At 52.5% G+C, this 20,599-nt stretch overlaps 1 protein-coding gene across 7 annotated transcripts in view; it reads right to left on the bottom strand.

Annotated features, from left to right (window-relative positions):
* KALRN (kalirin RhoGEF kinase) overlaps positions 1-20,599 on the bottom strand; it is a 530,952-nt gene that overhangs the window by 298,277 nt on the left and 212,076 nt on the right. For all 7 annotated transcript variants that reach the window (XM_082262172.1, XM_082262174.1, XM_082262176.1 and 4 more), the window contains exon 10: positions 8,153-8,275. In XM_082262172.1, the coding sequence (XP_082118298.1) occupies positions 8,153-8,275 (123 nt within the window). The remainder of the gene's footprint in view (positions 1-8,152; positions 8,276-20,599) is intronic.

Here is a 20,599-nt window from a genome sequence, read left to right as displayed (position 1 = left end):
TCATGTGCCAGGTACTGGAAGCAGCGAGAGCCAGGCAACAGGCATTTTTCAAAAGGGAGCTAGACGGCAGTCAGGGATAGGTTCCCTTTATTCAGGAATCTCAGGGGTCCCGGCAGATCCTGGGCAGCACAGATCTCAAATTGGTCAGACTGGGGGGACCCAGAATTTATTTTATTGTATAATATAGAGATGTCGCTCCCTTCTAAGGAGGAACTTCACTCTCTCAATCAACATGCTGGGATCATTAGTAAATATATAGGAAGGTCGGGTCTGCCAAAGGGGGGGGGGGGGGGGGCAATTACTGTGTCTGTCTCTCACTCCAGCAGCTGAAAGCCGGTTTCTACCCGGGTCCCTCCCGCCGGCTTGCACACAGTGCATCCATCTGTAATTGTCCTCCCATCGCACTGATCCTCCTCTCTCTGTGCTGCCCACATTGGATTTCCGCCTGTGTGCCCAAACCCCCCCCCCCTCTTTCATTTACTGCCCCATTCTTTTTCTGAAGTTGACACAGTGAGCGTTCGGCACCAATCCCTCCTGTGCCCATTCAAAACTGAAGCATAGTAAACTGTGTTTATGAATGGGGAGGAGCCTCTGTCTCCTGTTCATTCATCTTCAGTGCCTCTGAAGCACCTTTCTTCCTTTCTCTGTCTCAAAGCAGATGAGATGAGATGTTAGGGGTCTGTTTAGACCCCTGATTTTTCATCCAAGCAACCCCCTCCCCCCACCACAACCCAATCGTAAATAATAACTGTAAAAAAAATTTAAAAATTATTTTAATGAAGGGTTCATTCACAGGGGTTCTCTGGCCCATACAGTGTGAATGAGCGATTTGTTTGTGCAGCCGGATCCACCTATCATTTTATAAGAATGCAGTGGCTGTATGAACACAGCCGCAGGTCCTAATTTGATGAGGGTGCATGTGCGGGTGAGTGGCCCCCAATGCACAATGTCTGAGTTCAGGGGCTGTACACCTCTATCCACACGCCTGTCTAATTAGGACCTGTGGCTGTGCTCGTACAGCTCCTGCGGCTGTGCTCGTACAGCTCCTGCAGCTGTGCTCGTACAGCTCCTGCGGCAGTGTTCGTACAGCTCCTGCGGCAGTGTTCGTACAGCTCCTGCGGCAGTGTTCGTACAGCTCCTGCGGCAGTGTTCGTACAGCTCCTGCGGCAGTGTTCGTACAGCTCCTGCGGCAGTGTTCGTACAGCTCCTGCGGCAGTGTTCGTACAGCTCCTGCGGCAGTGTTCGTACAGCTCCTGCGGCAGTGTTCGTACAGCTCCTGCGGCAGTGTTCGTACAGCTCCTGCGGCAGTGTTCGTACAGCTCCTGCGGCAGTGTTCGTACAGCTCCTGCGGCAGTGTTCGTACAGCTCCTGCGGCAGTGTTCGTACAGCTCCTGCGGCTGTGCTCGTACAGCTCCTGCTGCTGTGCTCGTACAGCTCCTGCGGCAGTGTTCGTACAGCTCCTGCGGCTGTGTTCGTACAGCTCCTGCGGCTGTGTTCGTACAGCTCCTGCGGCTGTGTTCGTACAGCTCCTGCGGCAGTGTTCGTACAGCTCCTGCGGCAGTGTTCGTACAGCTCCTGCGGCAGTGTTCGTACAGCTCCTGCGGCAGTGTTCGTACAGCTCCTGCGGCTGTGTTCGTACAGCTCCTGCGGCAGTGTTCGTACAGCTCCTGCGGCTGTGTTCGTACAGCTCTTGCGGCTGTGTTCGTACAGCTCCTGCGGCTGTGCTCGTACAGCTCCTGCTGCTGTGCTCGTACAGCTCCTGCTGCTGTGCTCGTACAGCTCCTGCGGCAGTGTTCGTACAGCTCCTGCGGCTGTGTTCGTACAGCTCCTGCGGCTGTGTTCGTACAGCTCCTGCGGCTGTGCTCGTACAGCTCCTGCGGCAGTGTTCGTACAGCTCCTGCGGCTGTGTTCGTACAGCTCCTGCGGCTGTGTTCGTACAGCTCCTGCGGCTGTGCTCGTACAGCTCCTGCGGCAGTGTTCGTACAGCTCCTGCGGCTGTGCTCGTACAGCTCCTGCGGCTGTGCTCGTACAGCTCCTGCTGCTGTGCTCGTACAGCTCCTGCTGCTGTGCTCGTACAGCTCCTGCGGCAGTGTTCGTACAGCTCCTGCGGCAGTGTTCGTACAGCTCCTGCGGCAGTGTTCGTACAGCTCCTGCGGCTGTGTTCGTACAGCTCCTGCGGCAGTGTTCGTACAGCTCCTGCGGCAGTGTTCGTACAGCTCCTGCGGCAGTGTTCGTACAGCTCCTGCGGCTGTGTTCGTACAACTCCTGCGGCAGTGTTCGTACAGCTCCTGCGGCTGTGTTCGTACAACTCCTGCGGCTGTGTTCGTACAGCTCCTGCGGCAGTGTTCGTACAGCTCCTGCGGCTGTGTTCGTACAGCTCCTGCGGCAGTGTTCGTACAGCTCCTGCGGCTGTGTTCGTACAGCTCTTGCGGCTGTGTTCGTACAGCTCCTGCGGCTGTGCTCGTACAGCTCCTGCTGCTGTGCTCGTACAGCTCCTGCTGCTGTGCTCGTACAGCTCCTGCGGCAGTGTTCGTACAGCTCCTGCGGCTGTGTTCGTACAGCTCCTGCGGCTGTGTTCGTACAGCTCCTGCGGCTGTGCTCGTACAGCTCCTGCGGCAGTGTTCGTACAGCTCCTGCGGCTGTGTTCGTACAGCTCCTGCGGCTGTGTTCGTACAGCTCCTGCGGCTGTGCTCGTACAGCTCCTGCGGCAGTGTTCGTACAGCTCCTGCGGCTGTGCTCGTACAGCTCCTGCGGCTGTGCTCGTACAGCTCCTGCTGCTGTGCTCGTACAGCTCCTGCTGCTGTGCTCGTACAGCTCCTGCGGCAGTGTTCGTACAGCTCCTGCGGCAGTGTTCGTACAGCTCCTGCGGCAGTGTTCGTACAGCTCCTGCGGCTGTGTTCGTACAGCTCCTGCGGCAGTGTTCGTACAGCTCCTGCGGCAGTGTTCGTACAGCTCCTGCGGCAGTGTTCGTACAGCTCCTGCGGCTGTGTTCGTACAACTCCTGCGGCAGTGTTCGTACAGCTCCTGCGGCTGTGTTCGTACAACTCCTGCGGCTGTGTTCGTACAGCTCCTGCGGCTGTGTTCGTACAGCTCCTGCGGCTGTGCTCGTACAGCTCCTGCGGCTGTGCTCGTACAGCTCCTGCGGCTGTGCTCGTACAGCTCCTGCGGCTGTGCTCGTACAGCTCCTGCGGCTGTGTTCGTACATCTCCTGCGTCCCCGTAGTGTAACATAGGCTGCTTGCACACAGCAATGGCCACATTAAAAAAAAAAAACCCACTGATTTAGGTGTCAGCTAGGCTGCATGGGGCCCCGTAATTTTTAATGGCAGCCCTGAGGATGGTATTTTATATTTACTTGTTTTACACTTTTTTTTTTCTTTTTACATTTCTTCAGTTTCTGGCCTTGGCCAAAGTGATGACATACTTTCTAACAGTCTTCATGGGAGGAGGTACTTTGTCAGTCAAGCACACCCTCCTCCCTGCATGCCTGAGCTAAGGGCAGATGGATTCCAGACAGTAAATGCTACACGACTCATCTGCCCTTACTCAAGATGGCTGCAGCTATAAATGCTAGGTGGTGATTTTTCAGCAAAATTAAGCATGGAGACATGGATGGATGGAGGCATGAATCAATGGATGGATGGAGACATGGATGGATGGATGGATGGATGGATGTGGACATGGATGGATGGATGGAGACATTGATGGATGGAGTCATGGATGGAAACATGGATGGATGGATGGATGGATGGAGACATGTATGGAGGCATGAATCAATGGATGGATGGAGACATGGATGGATGGATGTGGACATGGATGGATGGAGTCATGGATGGATGGATGGAGACATGGATGGAGGCATGAATCAATGGATGGATGGAGACATGGATGGATGGATGTGGACATGTATGGATGGATGAATGGATGGAGACATGGATGGATGGAGGGAGACATGGATGGATGGAGTCATGGATGGATGGAGACATGGATGGATGGAGGGATGGAGACATGGATGGATGGAGGGATGGAGACATGGATGGATGGAGGGATGGAGACATGGATGGATGGAGTCATGGATGGTTTGGTGATTTTTGAGCCCCCATATACCTCTGTCATGTCTCATGGGAGCTGCCATTTCTTACTCATGTCCTTGTCTCACATTTACTACCTGACCTGGAACAAGCATACTGGATGGGAGAGATGACTGCTCAGACTTTACTGGTTGCATGCTTGTTCCAGGACATGGACTCACTAGACAAAGAAAGGAGGATGGGGATGAGATCTTGAAGCTAATCACTCACAGACAGGTCAGCAGATTATTTTGCTTGACAACTACCTTTTCCAGGTTCCGGGGACAGGCTGCTTCACCTGAGACGATAAAACTAGCGGCGGCGGTGAATGTGGTGAAGCCCCGGTACCCGGATTTCTAGCATTTAACGCCCACATAATTAACCATCAGCTGATGGTGTCTACAGCAATCTCCAATCTTCACAGACCTGAGGCCGGCCCCTGCGGGCTCCCTGTGTGCATCTTACAGGAAAAGGCAATGTGACCCCGACAAGGTCCCCGATCGGCGAGTGACGGAGCGGAAACATTCTGCCTATTGATTATGGAAAGAACGCAGCGCAGGCAGCTTCCCTATTAGATGAGAAAACTGGTAATTAATCTCGACATGCAGCATCCTCTCCGACACTTCCAGCCTCATTAATGACCGCAAATACCGCAGCACCAGAAACCCCTTCACTGGCAGAATGGGGGGAGGGGAGAGGGGGGGTGAGGAAAGGAGAGAGAGGGAAAGAGGTACGGGAGAGAGAGACACAGAGAGAGAAAGGTGAGGAAAGGAGGAAGGGGAGTAAGGGGAGTTGGGGGGGGGAGAGGGAGGTGAGGGGTAGGGGGGAAGGGGGAGAGAGGTGAGGGGGGGACGGCAGGGGGGGAGGAGAGAGGGGGAGGGGGGAGAGGAAGAGGAGAGAAAGAGAGATGGTAGAGGGAGGTAGAGGGAGAAAGAGGAGTTAGAGGGAGAAAGGGGGGGAGGGAGGTAGAGGGATAGAGGGGGGTAGAGAGAGAGAGGTGGGGGAGGTAGAGAGAGGGGGGAGAGAGAGGGGAGGTAGGTCGAGAGAGAGAGAGGGGGGAGAGAGAGGCGGGGTCGAGGGAGAGAGAGGGGAGAGAGGGGGAGGTCAAGGGAGAGAGGGGGAGGTCAAGGGAGAGAGGGGGAGGTCAAGGGAGAGAGGGGGAGGTCGAGGGAGAGAGAGGGGAGAAAGAGGGGGAGGTCAAGGGATATAGGGGGAGAGAGAGGAGGGGAGGTCGAGGGAGAGAGAGGGGGGAGGTCGAGGGAGAGAGAGGGGGGGAGGTCGAGGGAGAGAGAGGGGGGAGGTCGAGGGAGAGAGAGAGGCTGGGTCGAGGGAGAGAGAGGGGAGAGAGGGGGAGGTCGAGGGAGAGAGAGGGGGAGGTCAAGGGAGAGAGGGGGAGGTCGAGGGAGAGAGAGGGGAGAAAGAGGGGGAGGTCAAGGGATAGAGGGGGAGAGAGAGGAGGGGAGGTCGAGGGAGAGAGAGGGGGGGAGAGAGAGGGGGGGGAGGTCGAGGGAGAGAGAGGGGGGGAGATCAAGGGAGAGAGAGGGGGGGAGATCAAGGGAGAGAGAGGGGGGGAGGTCGAGGGAGAGAGAGGGGGGGAGGTCGAGGGAGAGAGAGGGGGGAGGTCGAGGGAGAGAGAGAGGGGGGGAGGTCGAGGGAGAGAGAGGGGGGGGAGGTCGAGGGAGAGAGAGGGGGGGGAGGTCGAGGGAGAGAGAGGGGGGGGAGGTCGAGGGAGAGAGAGGAGAGAGAGGGGGAGGTCAAGGGAGAGAGGGGGAGGTCGAGGGAGAGAGAGGGGAGAAAGAGGGGGAGGTCAAGGGATAGAGGGGGAGAGAGAGGAGGGGAGGTCGAGGGAGAGAGAGGGGGGGAGAGAGAGGGGGGGGGAGGTCGAGGGAGAGAGAGGGGGGGAGGTCGAGGGAGAGAGAGAGGGGGGGGAGGTCGAGGGAGAGAGAGGGGGGGGAGGTCAAGGGAGAGAGAGGGGGGGGAGGTCGAGGGAGAGAGAGGGGGGGGAGGTCGAGGGAGAGAGAGAGGGGGGGGAGGTCGAGGGAGAGAGAGGGGGGGGAGGTCAAGGGAGAGAGAGGGGGGGGAGGTCGAGGGAGAGAGAGGGGGGGGAGGTCGAGGGAGAGAGAGGTGGGGAGGTCGAGGGAGAGAGAGGGGGGAGGTCGAGGGAGAGAGAGTGGGGGAGGTCGAGGGGGAGAGAGAGAGAGAGGGGGGAGGTCGATGGAGAGAGAGTGGGGGAGGTCGAGGGAGAGAGAGGGGGGAGGTCGAGGGAGAGAGAGGGGGGAGGTCGAGGGAGAGAGAGGGGGGAGGTCGAGGGAGAGAGAGGGGGGAGGTCGAGGGAGAGAGAGGGGGAGGTCAAGGGGGGAGGTCGAGGGAGAGAGAGGGGGGAGGTCGAGGGAGAGAGAGGGGGGGAGGTCGAGGGAGAGAGAGGGGGGGAGGTCGAGGGAGAGAGAGGGGGGGAGGTCAAGGGATAGAGGGGGAGGTCGAGTGAGAGAGAGGGGGAGGAGGAGGTCGAGTGAGAGAGAGGGGGAGGAGGTCGAGGGAGAGAGAGGGGGGGAGGTCGAGGGAGAGAGAGGGGGGGAGGTCGAGGGAGAGAGAGGGGGGGAGGTCGAGGGAGAGAGAGGGGGGGAGGTCGAGGGAGAGAGAGGGGGGAGGTCGAGGGAGAGAGAGAGGGGGGGAGGACGAGGGAGAGAGAGAGGGGGGGGACGAGGGAGAGAGAGAGGGGGGGACGAGGGAGAGAGAGAGGGGGGGGGACGAGGGAGAGAGAGAGGGGGGGAGGTCGAGGGAGAGAGAGAGGGGGGGAGGTCGAGGGAGAGAGAGAGAGGGGGGGAGGTCGAGGGAGAGAGAGAGGGGGAAGGTCGAGGGAGAGAGAGAGGGGGGAGGTCGAGGGAGAGAGAGAGGGGGGAGGTCGAGGGAGAGAGAGAGGGGGGAGGTCGAGGGAGAGAGAGAGGGGGGGAGGTCGAGGGAGAGAGAGAGGGGGGGAGGTCGAGGGATAGAGAGGGGGGGAGGTCGAGGGAGAGAGAGGGGGAGGAAAGAGGAGAGAGAGAGGGGGAGGAAAGAGGAGAGGGTTAGGGGAGGAAAGAGGAGAGGGTTAGGGGAGGAAAGAGGAGAGGGTTAGGGGAGGAAAGAGGAGAGGGTTAGGGGAGGAAAGAGGAGAGGGTTAGGGGAGGAAAGAGGAGAGGGGAAAGGGAGAAGAGGGGAGAGGGGGAAGAAAGGAGGAAGAAAGGGTGAGGAGAGAGGAAGAAAGGGTGAGGAGAGATGGCGTGAGGAGAGAGGGGGGCGAGAAGAGAGGGGGGCGAGGAAAGGGGGGAGAGAGAGGGTGGTGATGAAAGGGGGGGGGGAGAAAGAGGGTGGTGAGTAAAGGGGGAGAGAAAGAGGGTGGTGAGTAAAGGGGGGAGAGAGAGAGGGTGAGGAAGGGGGGGGAGAGGGTGAGGAAAGGGGGAGAGGGTGAAGAAAGGGGGAGAGGAGGAGGAAAGGGTAAGAGGGTGAGGAAAGGGGGGGAGGGGGGAGGAAAGGGAGGAGGGGGAGAGGAGAGAGGGGGGTGAGGGGAGAGAGGGGGGCAAAGAAAGGGGGGAGAGGAGAGGGGAGAGGAGAGGGGAGAGGAGAGGGGAGGGGAGGGGAGGAAAGGGGGGAGAGGAGAGGGGAGAGGAGAGGAGAGGGGAGAGGAGAGGAGAGGGGAGAGGAGAGGAGAGGGGAGAGGGGAGGGGAGGGGAGGAAAGGGGGGAGAGGAGAGGGGAGGGGAGAGGAGAGGGGAGGGGAGAAAAGGGGGGAGAGGAGAGGGGAGAGGAGAGGGGAGGGGAGGGAGGGAAAGGGGGTTGAGGAGAGAGGAGGGGAGGAAAGGGGGGAGAGGAGACGGGAGAGAGGAGAGGTAAGGAAGGGGGGGTGAGGAAAGAGGGGATGGACAGAAGAGGAGGTGAGGGAAAGGGGACAGAAAAAGGGAGAGGAAGACACGGGGGGGGGGAGAGACTGGGGTGGAGGGGAGAGAAAGCTAGGAGGGAGGAGAACCTTGGGGGAGAGGGATTGGGCGGGGGGACAGAGAGAAAGAGGAAGTACCGGATGGGGGGGATAGAGAGAGAGCGACTCCCCTACCTGTGCCACCTCCTCGAAGTCATCGTGCCGTTTCTGCAGAGCGCGGGCCCGGTGCAGAGACTTCCCCACACCTGTGTGCTTGCTCAGGAAGGCCTCTCCATGATTCTCAATCCAATCCAGGACCTGCCGGGACAAAAAGAGTCATCAGACACCCTCATACCATTTATTCAGCCATCCAATAAAGATCTCACCCTGAGCATAAAGACATAGTTTGCAATGTTTAGTGTGGAGAAACTCAAGTGTCCGGCACAGACTCCGGACCTCATCCCTACTGAACAGCTTTGGGATGAATTCAAATGCAGATGGTGAGCCGGGAATTTTTTTGGTGCCCAACGTGGGGCTTAACATGTGTGTTGGATCTTCTCATCAGTTAACTGACTTCACAAATGACCACAGGTATATCCCAAAATCTTGTGGAAAGTCTTCCAAGAAGGGTGGAGGCTGTTAAAGCCAGAAAGGAGGGGATCTCCATCTCCCTATTGCTCATACATGTGTGATGGTCAGAGGTCCATATACTGTACACGGACAGACAGGCCCTTTCCCCATCCTATAAACCTTTCTGTTCCCATTTCCACCATACATCCTTATGAGGAGTAGACAGATACGAACGCAACGAGTAAATATTTACCCAACAAATGGACGTCTAATAAATAATATAGAGGACAAACCCTTCATAAATGTTCCTACCGCGTCACATGCATGGGAACGTCGCAGCCGACTGCCAGAGATGCTCTTCATTCTCCATTTCATCCCCCTGTTTTATCTTTCTATTATTCATAATGAATGTGAAGATTAAATATTCATCGGATCTCACTATACGTATCTTGTTCTGTAGAGGTTACAAGCTGTAGTACAGCCCAGACACACACATCACTGACTGGCACAATGTCTCCTGAGTTCTGACACCCCCAACCCAACCGCAACCCATTCCTCTAATTATACAAGTAGTAGTGAGAGCGCCACACCCAGGTCAAAAAGTCCAAGGTGGAATTTTATTAGATATTCAGCAGAGTTAGAAAAAAAAAAAAAAAAAAGTCAACGCGTTTTGGAGGTTCAAATACTTCCCCTAATCAGGGCCACAATGTAAATGGATACAATGTAACTAATGTAGTCCTGATGAAGGCGGAATGTTTGAACCGCCGAAACGTGTTTTTTTTTTTTCCGTTCATATGAGAATATAAAGGTTTATACATAACAATGAAACTTCTATTGTAAATGGTTACTAGAAATAAGAATTTAGGGTGAATTTTTTTCTTTCAGGCAGCGATTAGCGATTGTCCTTCTAAAGCAACTCACAGACAGCAGACTGTTTTGGGGGAATTTGCAGTTGGGAGGTGATGGATCCAGGACTGTGTTGGGTTCCCCTTTAACCCCTTTACTCCCCAGTAACCCGTATCTGTGGTGACAAAAGCTGGGATTTATCGCCCACACGCCACACATCTGCATCTCTGGGTGGGCAATGCTTATGTGCTGGGAGTGCGCTCCCTGTGTGCCCCCAGCGCAAAGACTGAGCTGCTGAAAACCACTCTAGATCCAGGACTGGCTTCCAATTACTACCGTGACAGCCAATCACAGTGGTGGCACTATTGCTGATCCTTCCTGCCCCCCTGGGCGTTAACTTATAAAAGGGATGCCAGGGTGGGCGGGATAGGGGCTAATGTTAGGAGTCTATGGTTGGGGGTACAGGGGCTCATTTATACTAGCAACTGAGGGGTGGTGAAAAACTGTGGTTGAGCTGCATGTATACTGCCCCCTAGCTGATCAGTCCCTGTACTAAAGGAGCTTACACTCTAATGCCCCCCCCCCCCACAGTCACACACTATTATTAATATATATAGCTCTGACATATACCGCAGTGCTATACAGAGATCACTGAGCCAATCACATCAGTCTCTGTACCAGAGGAGCTTACACTCTAATGTCCCCCCACAGTCACATCAGTCTCTGTACCAGAGGAGCTTACACTCTAATGTCCCCTCCCCCACAGTCACCTCAGTCTCTGTACCAGAGAAGATTACACTCTAATGTCCCCTCCCTCCCCCCACAGTCACATCAGTCTCTGTACCAGAGGAGCTTACACTCTACTCTAACCCTGCTCCCCACCCCCAATCACACACTATTATTATTATTATACATTTATATATCTCTGACATATACCGCAGTGCCGTACAGAGATCACTGAGCCAGTCGCATCAGTCTCTGTACCAGAGGAGCTTACACTCTAATATCCCCCCTCCCCCACAGTCACATCAGTCTCTGTACCAGAGGAGCTTACACTCTAATATCCCCTCCCCCCACAGTCACATCAGTCTCTGTACCAGAGGAGCTTACACTCTAATATCCCCTCCCCCACAGTCACATCAGTCTCTGTACCAGAGGAGCTTACACTCTAATATCCCCTCCCCCACAGTCACATCAGTCTCTGTACCAGAGGAGCTTACACTCTAATGTCCCCTCCCCCCACAGTCACATCAGTCTATGTACCAGAGGAGCTTAAATTTTAATATTCCCTCCCCCCAAAGTCACATCAGTCTCTGTACCAGAGGAGCTTACACTCTAATGTCCCCCCACAGTCACACACTATTATTATTATACATTTATATAGCTCTGACATATACCGCAGTGCTGTACAGAGATCACTGAGCCAATCACATCAGTCTCTGTACCAGAGGAGCTTACACTCTAATATCCCCTCCCCCACAGTCACATCAGTCTCTGTACCAGAGGAGCTTACACTCTAATATCCCCTCCCCCACAGTCACATCAGTCTATGTACCAGAGGAGCTTACACTCTAATGTCTCCTCTCCCACCGTCACATCAGTCTCTGTACCAGAGGAGCTTACACTCTAATGTCCCCCCACAGTCACACACTATTATTATTATACATTGATATAGCTCTGACATATACCGCAGCGCTGTACAGAGATCACTGAGCCAGTCAGTGGGTCCGGTGGATTCGATGTCCGTCAGCATCTGGCGATCATTCTTGAGAGAGAGGCAGAACGCTGTTCTGTGAGAGGGGAAGATGGAGATGCTTCTGCTAAGCAGGAACACAGATCTCTGTCTTCCCCCAGTCAAAGCCCCTTCCCCACACAGTTAGGACGCACTCCCAAGGAGCACATTTAACCCTTTGATTGCCCCCAATGTTAACCCCTTCCCTGCCAGTGTCATCAGTACATAGTGGCAGTGCATTTTTTTTTTTTTTTTTTTTTTTTTTTTTAGCACTGACCACTGTAGTGTCACTGGTCTTCAAAAAGTATCACTTTGTGTCAGATTTGTCGGCCGCAATGTTGAAATCCTGTTAAAAATCGCTGATCGCCGCCATTACTAGTAAAAAAAAAAAAAATTTAAAAAAATTAAAATTCCAAAAATATATCCCATAGTTTGTAGGCGTGATAACTTTTACGCAAACCAACCAAAATACGCTTATTGGGATTTTTTTCACCAAAAATACGTAGCAGAATACAAATTGGCCTAAATTGATTAAGAAATTAGATTTTTTACATTTTTTATTGGATATGTTTTAAAGCAGAAAGTTAAAAAATATTGTTTTTTTTTTTTTCAAAATAGTTGGTTTTTATTTGTTTATAGCGCAAAAAACAAAAACAGCAGCAGAGGTGATCAAATACCACCAAAAAAAAAGCTCTATTTGTGGACAATAAAGAACTTCAATTTTTTGGGGTACAGCATCACACGATCGTGCAATTGTCAGTTAACCACTTGCCGACTGCTCACTTGAGCTCTACTGCGGCAAAGTAGTTCGTTCCCGCCCAGCGACGTAGACCTACGTCGCTGGACTCCTCCCCTTGTGGGTGGCGCACGCGCGCCACCGGAAGCTCACTTTCGCTGTATTCAGTCACAGCGGGAGTCGGGCCAGGGGAGGAGAGGCGGTGATCACCCCCGCTCTTCCCCGATCGTCGGGGAATCGAGTTTGGAGATCCGCCCACTTGTGTAAACAAAGTGGGCGGGTCTCCTAAGTGACAGACAGTCGCAGATTACAGGATTCAGCATAGCTGAACCTGCTATCTGTCCCTGTGTCACTCAGTCCCCTCCCCCCACACACGTCAGTAAGCACCAGGCATATATTAACCCCTCCCTCTCCAATAAAATTAACCCCTTCCCTGCCAGTGTCATTATTACAGTAACAGTGCATATGTATAGCACTGATTACTGCAGTAATGTCACTGGTACCCCCAAAAGTGTCAAAAATGTCAGTCAAGGGTCTGATCTGTCCGCCGCAATGTCGCAGTCCCGCAAAAAAAAAAAAAAAAAACGCAGATCGCCGCCATTACTCGTTAAAAAAAAAAAAAACACCAAAAATGACAGAAATCTTTCGCTTAGTTAGTAAACGCAATAACTTTTGCGCAAACCAATCAAAATACGCTTATTGTCATTTTTCTTTTTACCAAACATAGGTAGCAGAAAACAAATTGGCCAAAAATTTAAAAACGTTTTGATTTTTACATTTTTTTAGGGGGTAATTTCATATAAAAAAATGTGAAAAATATTGTTATTTTTTCAAAATTTAAGCTCTTTTTTTATTTATAGCACAAAAAGTAAAAATCGCACAGGTGATCAAATACCACCAAAAGAAAGCTCTATTTGTGGAAAAAAAAGGATGTCAATTTTGTTTGGGTACGGCGTCGCACGACCGCGCAATTGTCAGTTAAAGTCGCACAGTGCCGAATCGCAAAAAGTGGCCCAGACGTAAGACAGCAAAATCCTCCGGTGGTAAAGTGGTTAAAGTACTGCAGTGCCGTATCGCACAAAAATAGCTTGGTCAAGAAGGTGTGTGGGGGGGGGGTAAACCTCCCACAGCTGAATTGGTTAAAGTTTATCGGGGTTTCCTCAGCCGGTCTTTGCCGCAGAAAAACGTTTCCTCTTCTCCTCCAATGGAAACGCCATCAGTACAGATTGGAAGGACTGCGCCGGCGTACAATTGTATTGTGTATGGGCAAAGTTACTTTTTTTTTTTAATCTTTAAATTAATTTAAGCAAAAAATTATTTTTTAAACTATAATCTTTCAAATAAAAAGCAGAAAACGTGAGCAGCAGCCCAGTGAGGCGCAAAAGATTGATAAAAAAAAAATAAAAAACTACATTTGAACTGGAAACAATGGCGCCGTGTGCGGCCGGCGTTCATCGCGACACGGGAGCGGGTTGGGGAGTGCCGACTATTCTGGATTTTGTTCTAACAAATAATTATTTTATTTGGTTGTTTTACGAGAGCCGCCACGAGCGCCAGTCACATCTGCTCGGAGGAGATAGGAAGCTCAGCGGCCCAGGCTGGCTCTGAGGGTCTCGGGGAACAATGGCGGGGGGCAGCGCTCTCAGGAGGGGTCTTTGTCTTTCCCCGTCTGGCCCATTGAGGGCTCCGTGTTTTACTGCTGCGTCTGCTAATGGCTCCGATGAGATAGAACGTCTTAATCAGTCATCGGAGGCAGGTCAGCCATTAAAGGGGGAGAGTCCTGTTCATGTGGGACCGCCACAATCGGGGAGGTTTATAGGGGACATTGTGAAGTCCCCCGCCGGGACCAGCGCCGCTAATTACTTCTGTACACAGCAGCTGCAAGGCGAAAAAATTCCACATGGTCCTTCCCTGGTCACAGCTTACCCAGAATCCTTCACAACTCCTGCCAATGCAAGAGCCAACAATGACACCGACATATATATATATATATATATACCCCGATATAGTGCCCTGTGTAAGGTGGAGTCACGGCTAATAAATATTCCTAGTACACAATCAAATATGTCTGCCCATTTTTTCCCACAGTTATCACCCTTCTAAAATTGATGTCCTTCCCATCCCCCCCCCCAGTAACAAACTAATATTATTATACATTTATATAGCTCTGACATATACCGCAGCACTGTACAGAGATCACTGAGCCAATCACATCAATCTCTGTACCAGAGGAGCTTACACTCTAATGTCCCCTCCCCCACAGTCACATCAGTCTCTGTACCAGAGGAGCTTACACTCTAATGTCCCCTCCCCCACATTCACATCAGTCTCTGTACCAGAGGAGCTTACACTCTAATGTCCCCTCCCCCACAGTCACATCAGTCTCTGTACCAGAGGAGCTTACACTCTAATGTCCCCTCCCCCACATTCACATCAGTCTCTGTACCAGAGGAGCTTACACTCTAATGTCCCCTCCCCCACAGTCACATCAGTCCCTGCACCAGAGGAGCTTACACTCTAATGTCCCCTCCCCCAACAGTCACATCAGTCTCTGTACCAGAGGAGCTTACACTCTAATGTCCCCTCCCCCACAGTCACATCAGTCTCTGTACCAGAGGAGCTTACACTCTAATGTCCCCTCCCCCCCCCCCCCCCACAGTCACATCAGTCTCTGCACCAGAGGAGTTTACACTCTAATGTCCCCCCACAATCACATCAGTCTCTGTACCAGAGGAGCTTACACTCTAATATCCCCTCCCCCACAGTCACATCGATCTCTGTACCAGAGGAGCTTACACTCTAATGTCCCCTCCCCCTCGGTCAATTCATTCTCTGTACCAGAAGAGCTTACACTCTAATACCCCCACCCCCACAGTCACATCAGTCTCTGTACCAGAGGAGCTCACACTCTAATGTCCCCTCCCCCACAGTCACATCAGTCTCTGCACCAGAGGAGCTTACACTCTAATGTCCCCTCCCCCACAGTCACATCAGTCTCTGTACAAGAGGAGCTTACACTCTAATGTCCCCTCCCCCACGGTCACATTAGTCTCTGTACCAGAGGAGCTTACACTCTAATGTCCCCTCCCCCACAGTCACATCAGTCTCTGTACCAGAGGAGCTTACACTCTAATGTCTCCTCTCCCACCGTCACATCAGTCTCTGTACCAAAGGAGCTTACACTCTAATATCCCCTCCCCCACAGTCACATTAGTCTCTGTACCAAAGGAGCTTACACTCTAATGTCCCCTCCCCCACAGTCATATCAGTCTCTGTACCAGAGGAGCTTACACTCTAATGTCCCCCCACAGTCACATCAGTCTCTGTACCAGAGGAGCTTACACTCTATTGTCCCCTCCCCCATGGTCACATCAGTCTCTGTACCAGAGGAGCTTACACTCTATCCATATCCAAATCCTTACAAATTTTTGCCCCCAGACACATTTTGGGGTTCTTGTCTGGAAGGAGAGCCGTCATTATCCGATGCTGACAAATAATAATAGTAATAATGTAACAAATTTGCTGAGCGGCTCTGCAATCACCAGACCTCACAGACGTCGAGAGAAAGCTTGTCACCATGGAAACTGTAAACCAACGGTTCAGATGGTGAAAGTATTTTGAACACGGGAGCGTTCTCTACACGCCGGTCACATTTTACCTTCTCATTTCTCTGGACTGGAAACAATGTAACATTTCACAGCGGATTGTTCCGCACACAATTGCAGCGGTGCGAGTCTGATGAAGAAGTGCGACCGTGATATCGCTCTATAAACAAAGCCGCCGTATTGATGGCGGAACCCCCGCTGGGGTAATTATCAGCCTTCTATCAGAATTCTCAGACTCCGGAACCTTCCGGCATCACAGGGTGATCGAAGGATGAGAACAATCACTTCTAATTGGGGCGATTAGATCATAAATACGGCTAAATCACTCCGACTGACCGTCTGAGATCATCACACAAAGGAAACATACATTTCTATTTTAATTGTTTTCCTGAGTCCTTAAGTGTGACGTCAGGGATGTCTGCAATTTGAGTGCAGTCTCTATAGAAGGGGTCCCCAAACTTTCAAAACAAAGGGCCAGTTTGCTGTCCCTCAAACTTTAAGGGGGCCAGACTGTGGCCAGTTGGAGTAGAAAATGCCCTGGCATCGGTGGGAGTAAAAAATAAAAAAATACACCACTGGTGTCAGTGGGAGGAATAGTGCCCCATCATTGGTGTCAGTGAGAGGAATAATGCCCCATCATTGGTGTCAGTGGGAGGAATAGTGTCCCATCATTGGTGTCAGTGGGAGGAATAGTGCCCCATCATTGGTATCAGTGGGAGGAATAGTGTCCCATCATTGGGGTCGGTGGGGGGAATAGTGTCCCATCACTGGTGTCAGTGGAAGGAATAGTGTCCCATCATTGGTGTCAGTGGGAGGAATAGTGCCCCATCATTGGTATCAGTAGGAGGAATAGTGCCCCATTATTGGTGTCAGTGGGAGGAATAGTGCCCCATCATTGGTATCAGTGGGAGGAAAAGTGCCCCATCATTGGTATCAGTAGGAGGAATAGTGCCCCATCATTGGGGTCAGTGGGAGGCATAATGCCCCCATCATTGTTGTCATTGGAATAGCGCCCCATCATTGGTGTCAGTGGGAGGAATAGTGCCCCATCATTGGTGTCAGTGGGAGGAATAGTGCCCCATCATTGGTGTCAGTGGGAGGAGGAATAGTGCCCCATCATTGGTGTCAGTGGGAGGAATAGTGCCCCATCACTGGTGTCAGTGGGAGGAATAGCGCCCCATCACTGGTGTCAGTGGGAGGAATAGTGCCCCATCATTGGTGTCAGTGGGAGGAATAGTGCCCCATCACTGGTGTCAGTGGGAGGAATAGCGCCCCATCATTGGTGTCAGTGGGAGGAATAGTGCCCCATCATTGGTGTCAGAGGGAGGAATAGTGCTCCATCATTGGTGTCAGTGGGAGGAGTAGTTCCCCAAGGCCCGGTTAAAGGCAAGCAAAGGGCCACATCCGGTTAATGGGCCGCAGTTTGGAGACCCCTGCTGCTCTATAGCAATTGTTGTGAGCTTACAAGGAATAAATGGCATCACATGCCCCCCTTACAGCTCCATGGGGTCCTATATATTATATACGGGGGTTCAGGGGACTAAAGACTTACTGAAGGAAATGGTTCTATGAAAGTGATTGGGGGCTGTAGGAGACGGTCAGAGACTGCAGACATGCTACTAAAGACTGCTAGAGATCAATGGTATTAAAGGCCTTTTTACAAATCAATACAACTATGACTGACTGCTGGGGCCCAGGGTAACGGGGGAGGGGGTCTGTAGTCCACAGAGAGTTCATGTGCATCCAATACATGGAACAGCTACCATGTGGTCTCTCTGAAGCCCCCCAATACATTATCTTAAAACTTCCCAATTTAAGACACATGTACTGTAAGATGGCAGTAAGTGCAATCGTCATGCTGAAACTTGTAGTTCTGGCACATCTTGGAGCTACAGACCACCAGACGCGCTTCGTTAAGCCCCCGGCTTTGTGAGGCTTCAGCTGCAGCTTTTTTCCCTCCACTCAGGAAAAGCCTCAAATTGTCACAAATGAAAAACTGCGAATCCACATCGCGGCACATAATCTCCGCCGCCCGCCGAAGACGATGTAAAAGACACAGGTGCTGACATCTCCAGATCAGCGCGCTTACAGAGCGCCGCTGTCATCGCCGCAGCCCAAATATATCAATCTGATCCTGGCAGAGAAGACTCCGCGGGACGGGGGAATCGATACGCTACAGACGGCTTTACAAATACAGGAAAAGGTCTTTTTCTTCAGCCAGGACCATGCATCAAAATCAGTGTCACCCTCTGCTCGCCGCTCGGCGGGAAGGAGCGCACAGTAAAGGGGAACGCTAAAGAAAACAGGGGAAGTCTACTTCAATTTCCACACCAGCATCAGTATAATAAAAAGTGAACAAAATTATAACCGCAACACTTTTGTTTTTGCCCCCAGTTTCCATGAGCTGAACTCAAAGATCTAAGATTTTTTCTATGTACAGAAAAGGCCGATTTCTCTCCAATATTATTCACAAATCTGTGTAAATCTGTGTTAGTGATCACTTCTGCTTTGCCGAGATAATCCATCCACCTCACAGGTGTGGCATATCAAGATGCTGATTGGACAGCATGATTATTGCACAGGTGTGCCTTAGGCTGCCCACAATAAAAGGCCACTCTAAAATGTGCAGTTTTATCACACAGCACAATGCCACAGATGTGGCAATTTTTGAGGGAGCGTACAATTGGCTTCCTGACTGCAGGAATGTCCACCAGAGCTGTTGCCCGTGAATTGAATGTTCATTTCTCTACCATAAGCCATCTCCAAAGGCATTTCAGAGAATTTGGCAGTACATCCAACCGGCCTCACAACCGCAGACCACGTGTAACCACACCAGCCCAGGACCTCCACATCCAGCATCTTCCCCTCCAAGATTGTCTGAGACCAGCCCAGGACCTCCACATCCAGCATCTTCCCCTCCAAGATTGTCTGAGACCAGCCCAGGACCTCCACATCCAGCATCTTCACCTCCAAGATGTTCTGAGACCAGCCCAGGACCTCCACATCCAGAATCTTCACCTCCAAGATGGTCTGAGACCAGCCCAGGACCTCCACATCCAGCATCTTCATCTCCAAGATGGTCTGAGACCAGCCCAGGACCTCCACATCCAGCATCTTCATCTCCAAGATGGTCTGAGATCAGCCCAGGACCTCCACATCCAGCATCTTCACCTCCAAGATCGTCTGAGACCAGCCCAGGACCTCCACATCCAGCATCTTCCCCTCCAAGATTGTCTGAGACCAGCCCAGGACCTCCACATCCAGCATCTTCACCTCCAAGATGGTCTGAGACCAGCCCAGGACCTCCACATCCAGCATCTTCATCTCCAAGATGGTCTGAGACCAGCCCAGGACCTCCACATCCAGCATCTTCATCTCCAAGATGTTCTGAGACCAGCCCAGGACCTCCACATCCAGCATCTTCACCTCCAAGATGGTCTGAGACCAGCCCAGGACCTCCACATCCAGCATCTTCACCTCCAAGATGGTCTGAGACCAGCCCAGGACCTCCACATCCAGCATTCTCACCTCCAAGATGGTCTGAGACCAGCCACCCGGACAGCTGCTGCAACAATCGGATTGCATAACCAAATAATTTCTGCACAAACTGTCAGAAACCGGCTCATCTGCATGCTTTTTGTCCTCATTGGGGTCTCCACCTGACTGCAGTTCATCATCGTAACCAACTTGAATGGGTAAATGCTCACATTGGATGGCGTCTTGCACTTAAGAGGAGTTATCTTCACCGATGAATCCCAGTTTTCACGGTACAGGGCAGATGGCAGACAGTGTGTATGGCGTTGTGTGGGTGAGCGGTTTGCTGATATCAGTGTTGTGGATGGAATGGCCCATGGTGGGGGTGGGGTTATGGTATGGGCTGGCGTACGTTGTAGATGGAGTGGCCCATGGTGGTGGTGGGGTTATGGTATGGGCAGGCGTACATTGTGGATGGAGTGGCCCATGGTGGCGGTGGGGTTATGGTATGGGCAAGCGTATGTTGTGGATGGAGTGGCCCATGGTGGCGGTGGGGTTATGGTATGGGCAAGCGTATGTTGTGGATGGAGTGGCCCATGGTGGCGGTGGGGTTATGGTATGGGCAGGCGTACATTGTGGATGGAGTGGCCCATGGTGGCGGTGGGGTTATGGTATGGGCAGGCGTACATTGTGGATGGAGTGGCCCATGGTGGTGGTGGGGTTATGGTATGGGCAGGCGTACATTGTGGATGGAGTGGCCCATGGTGGCGGTGGGGTTATGGTATGGGCAAGCGTATGTTGTGGATGGAGTGGCCCATGGTGGCGGTGGGGTTATGGTATGGGCAAGCGTATGTTGTGGATGGAGTGGCCCATGGTGGCGGTGGGGTTATGGTATGGGCAGGCGTAGCTTGTGGATGGAGTGGCCCATGGTGGTGGTGGGGTTACGGTATGGGCAGGTGTACGTTGTGGATGGAATGGTGGGGGTGGGGTTATGGTATAGGCAAGCGTACGTTGTGGATGGAATGGCCCATGGTGGGGGTGGGGTTATGGTATAGGCAAGCGTACGTTGTGGATGGAATGGCCCATGGTGGCGGTGGGGTTATGGTATAGGCAAGCGTATGTTGTGGATGGACTGGCCCATGGTGGGGGTGGGGTTATGGTATGGGCAGGCTACGTTGTGGATGGAGTGGGCCATGGTGGAGGTGGGGTTATGGTATGGACAGGTGTATGTTATGAACAATGAATACAGGTGCATTTTATTGATGCCATTATGAATGCACAGAGATACCGTGAGGAGATCCCGAGGCCCATTGTGGTGCCATTCATCCACGACCATCACCTCATGTTGCAGCATGATAATGCGCGGCCCCATGGTGCAAAGATCTGTACACAATTTCTGGAAGCTGAAAACATCCCAGTTCTTGCATGGCCAGCATACTCACCGGACATGTCACCCAATGAGCATGGTTGGGATGCTCTGGATCGGCGTATAGGACAGCGTGTTCCAGGTCCTGCCAATATCCAGCAACTTCGCACAGCCATTGAAGAGGAGTGGACCAACATTCCACAGGCCACAATCACCAACCTGATCACCTCTATGCCAAGGAGATGGGTTGCACTGTGTAAGGCAAATGGTGGTCTGGTTTTCGGACCCCCCCCAGACCCCCCAATACAGTAAA

The sequence above is a fragment of the Pelophylax lessonae genome (genome assembly GCF_965119305.1).
Source record: "Pelophylax lessonae genome assembly, chromosome: 6".
In the NCBI taxonomy this organism is placed as follows: Eukaryota; Metazoa; Chordata; class Amphibia; order Anura; family Ranidae; genus Pelophylax; species Pelophylax lessonae.
This window is presented reverse-complemented; position numbering and strand designations above follow the sequence as displayed.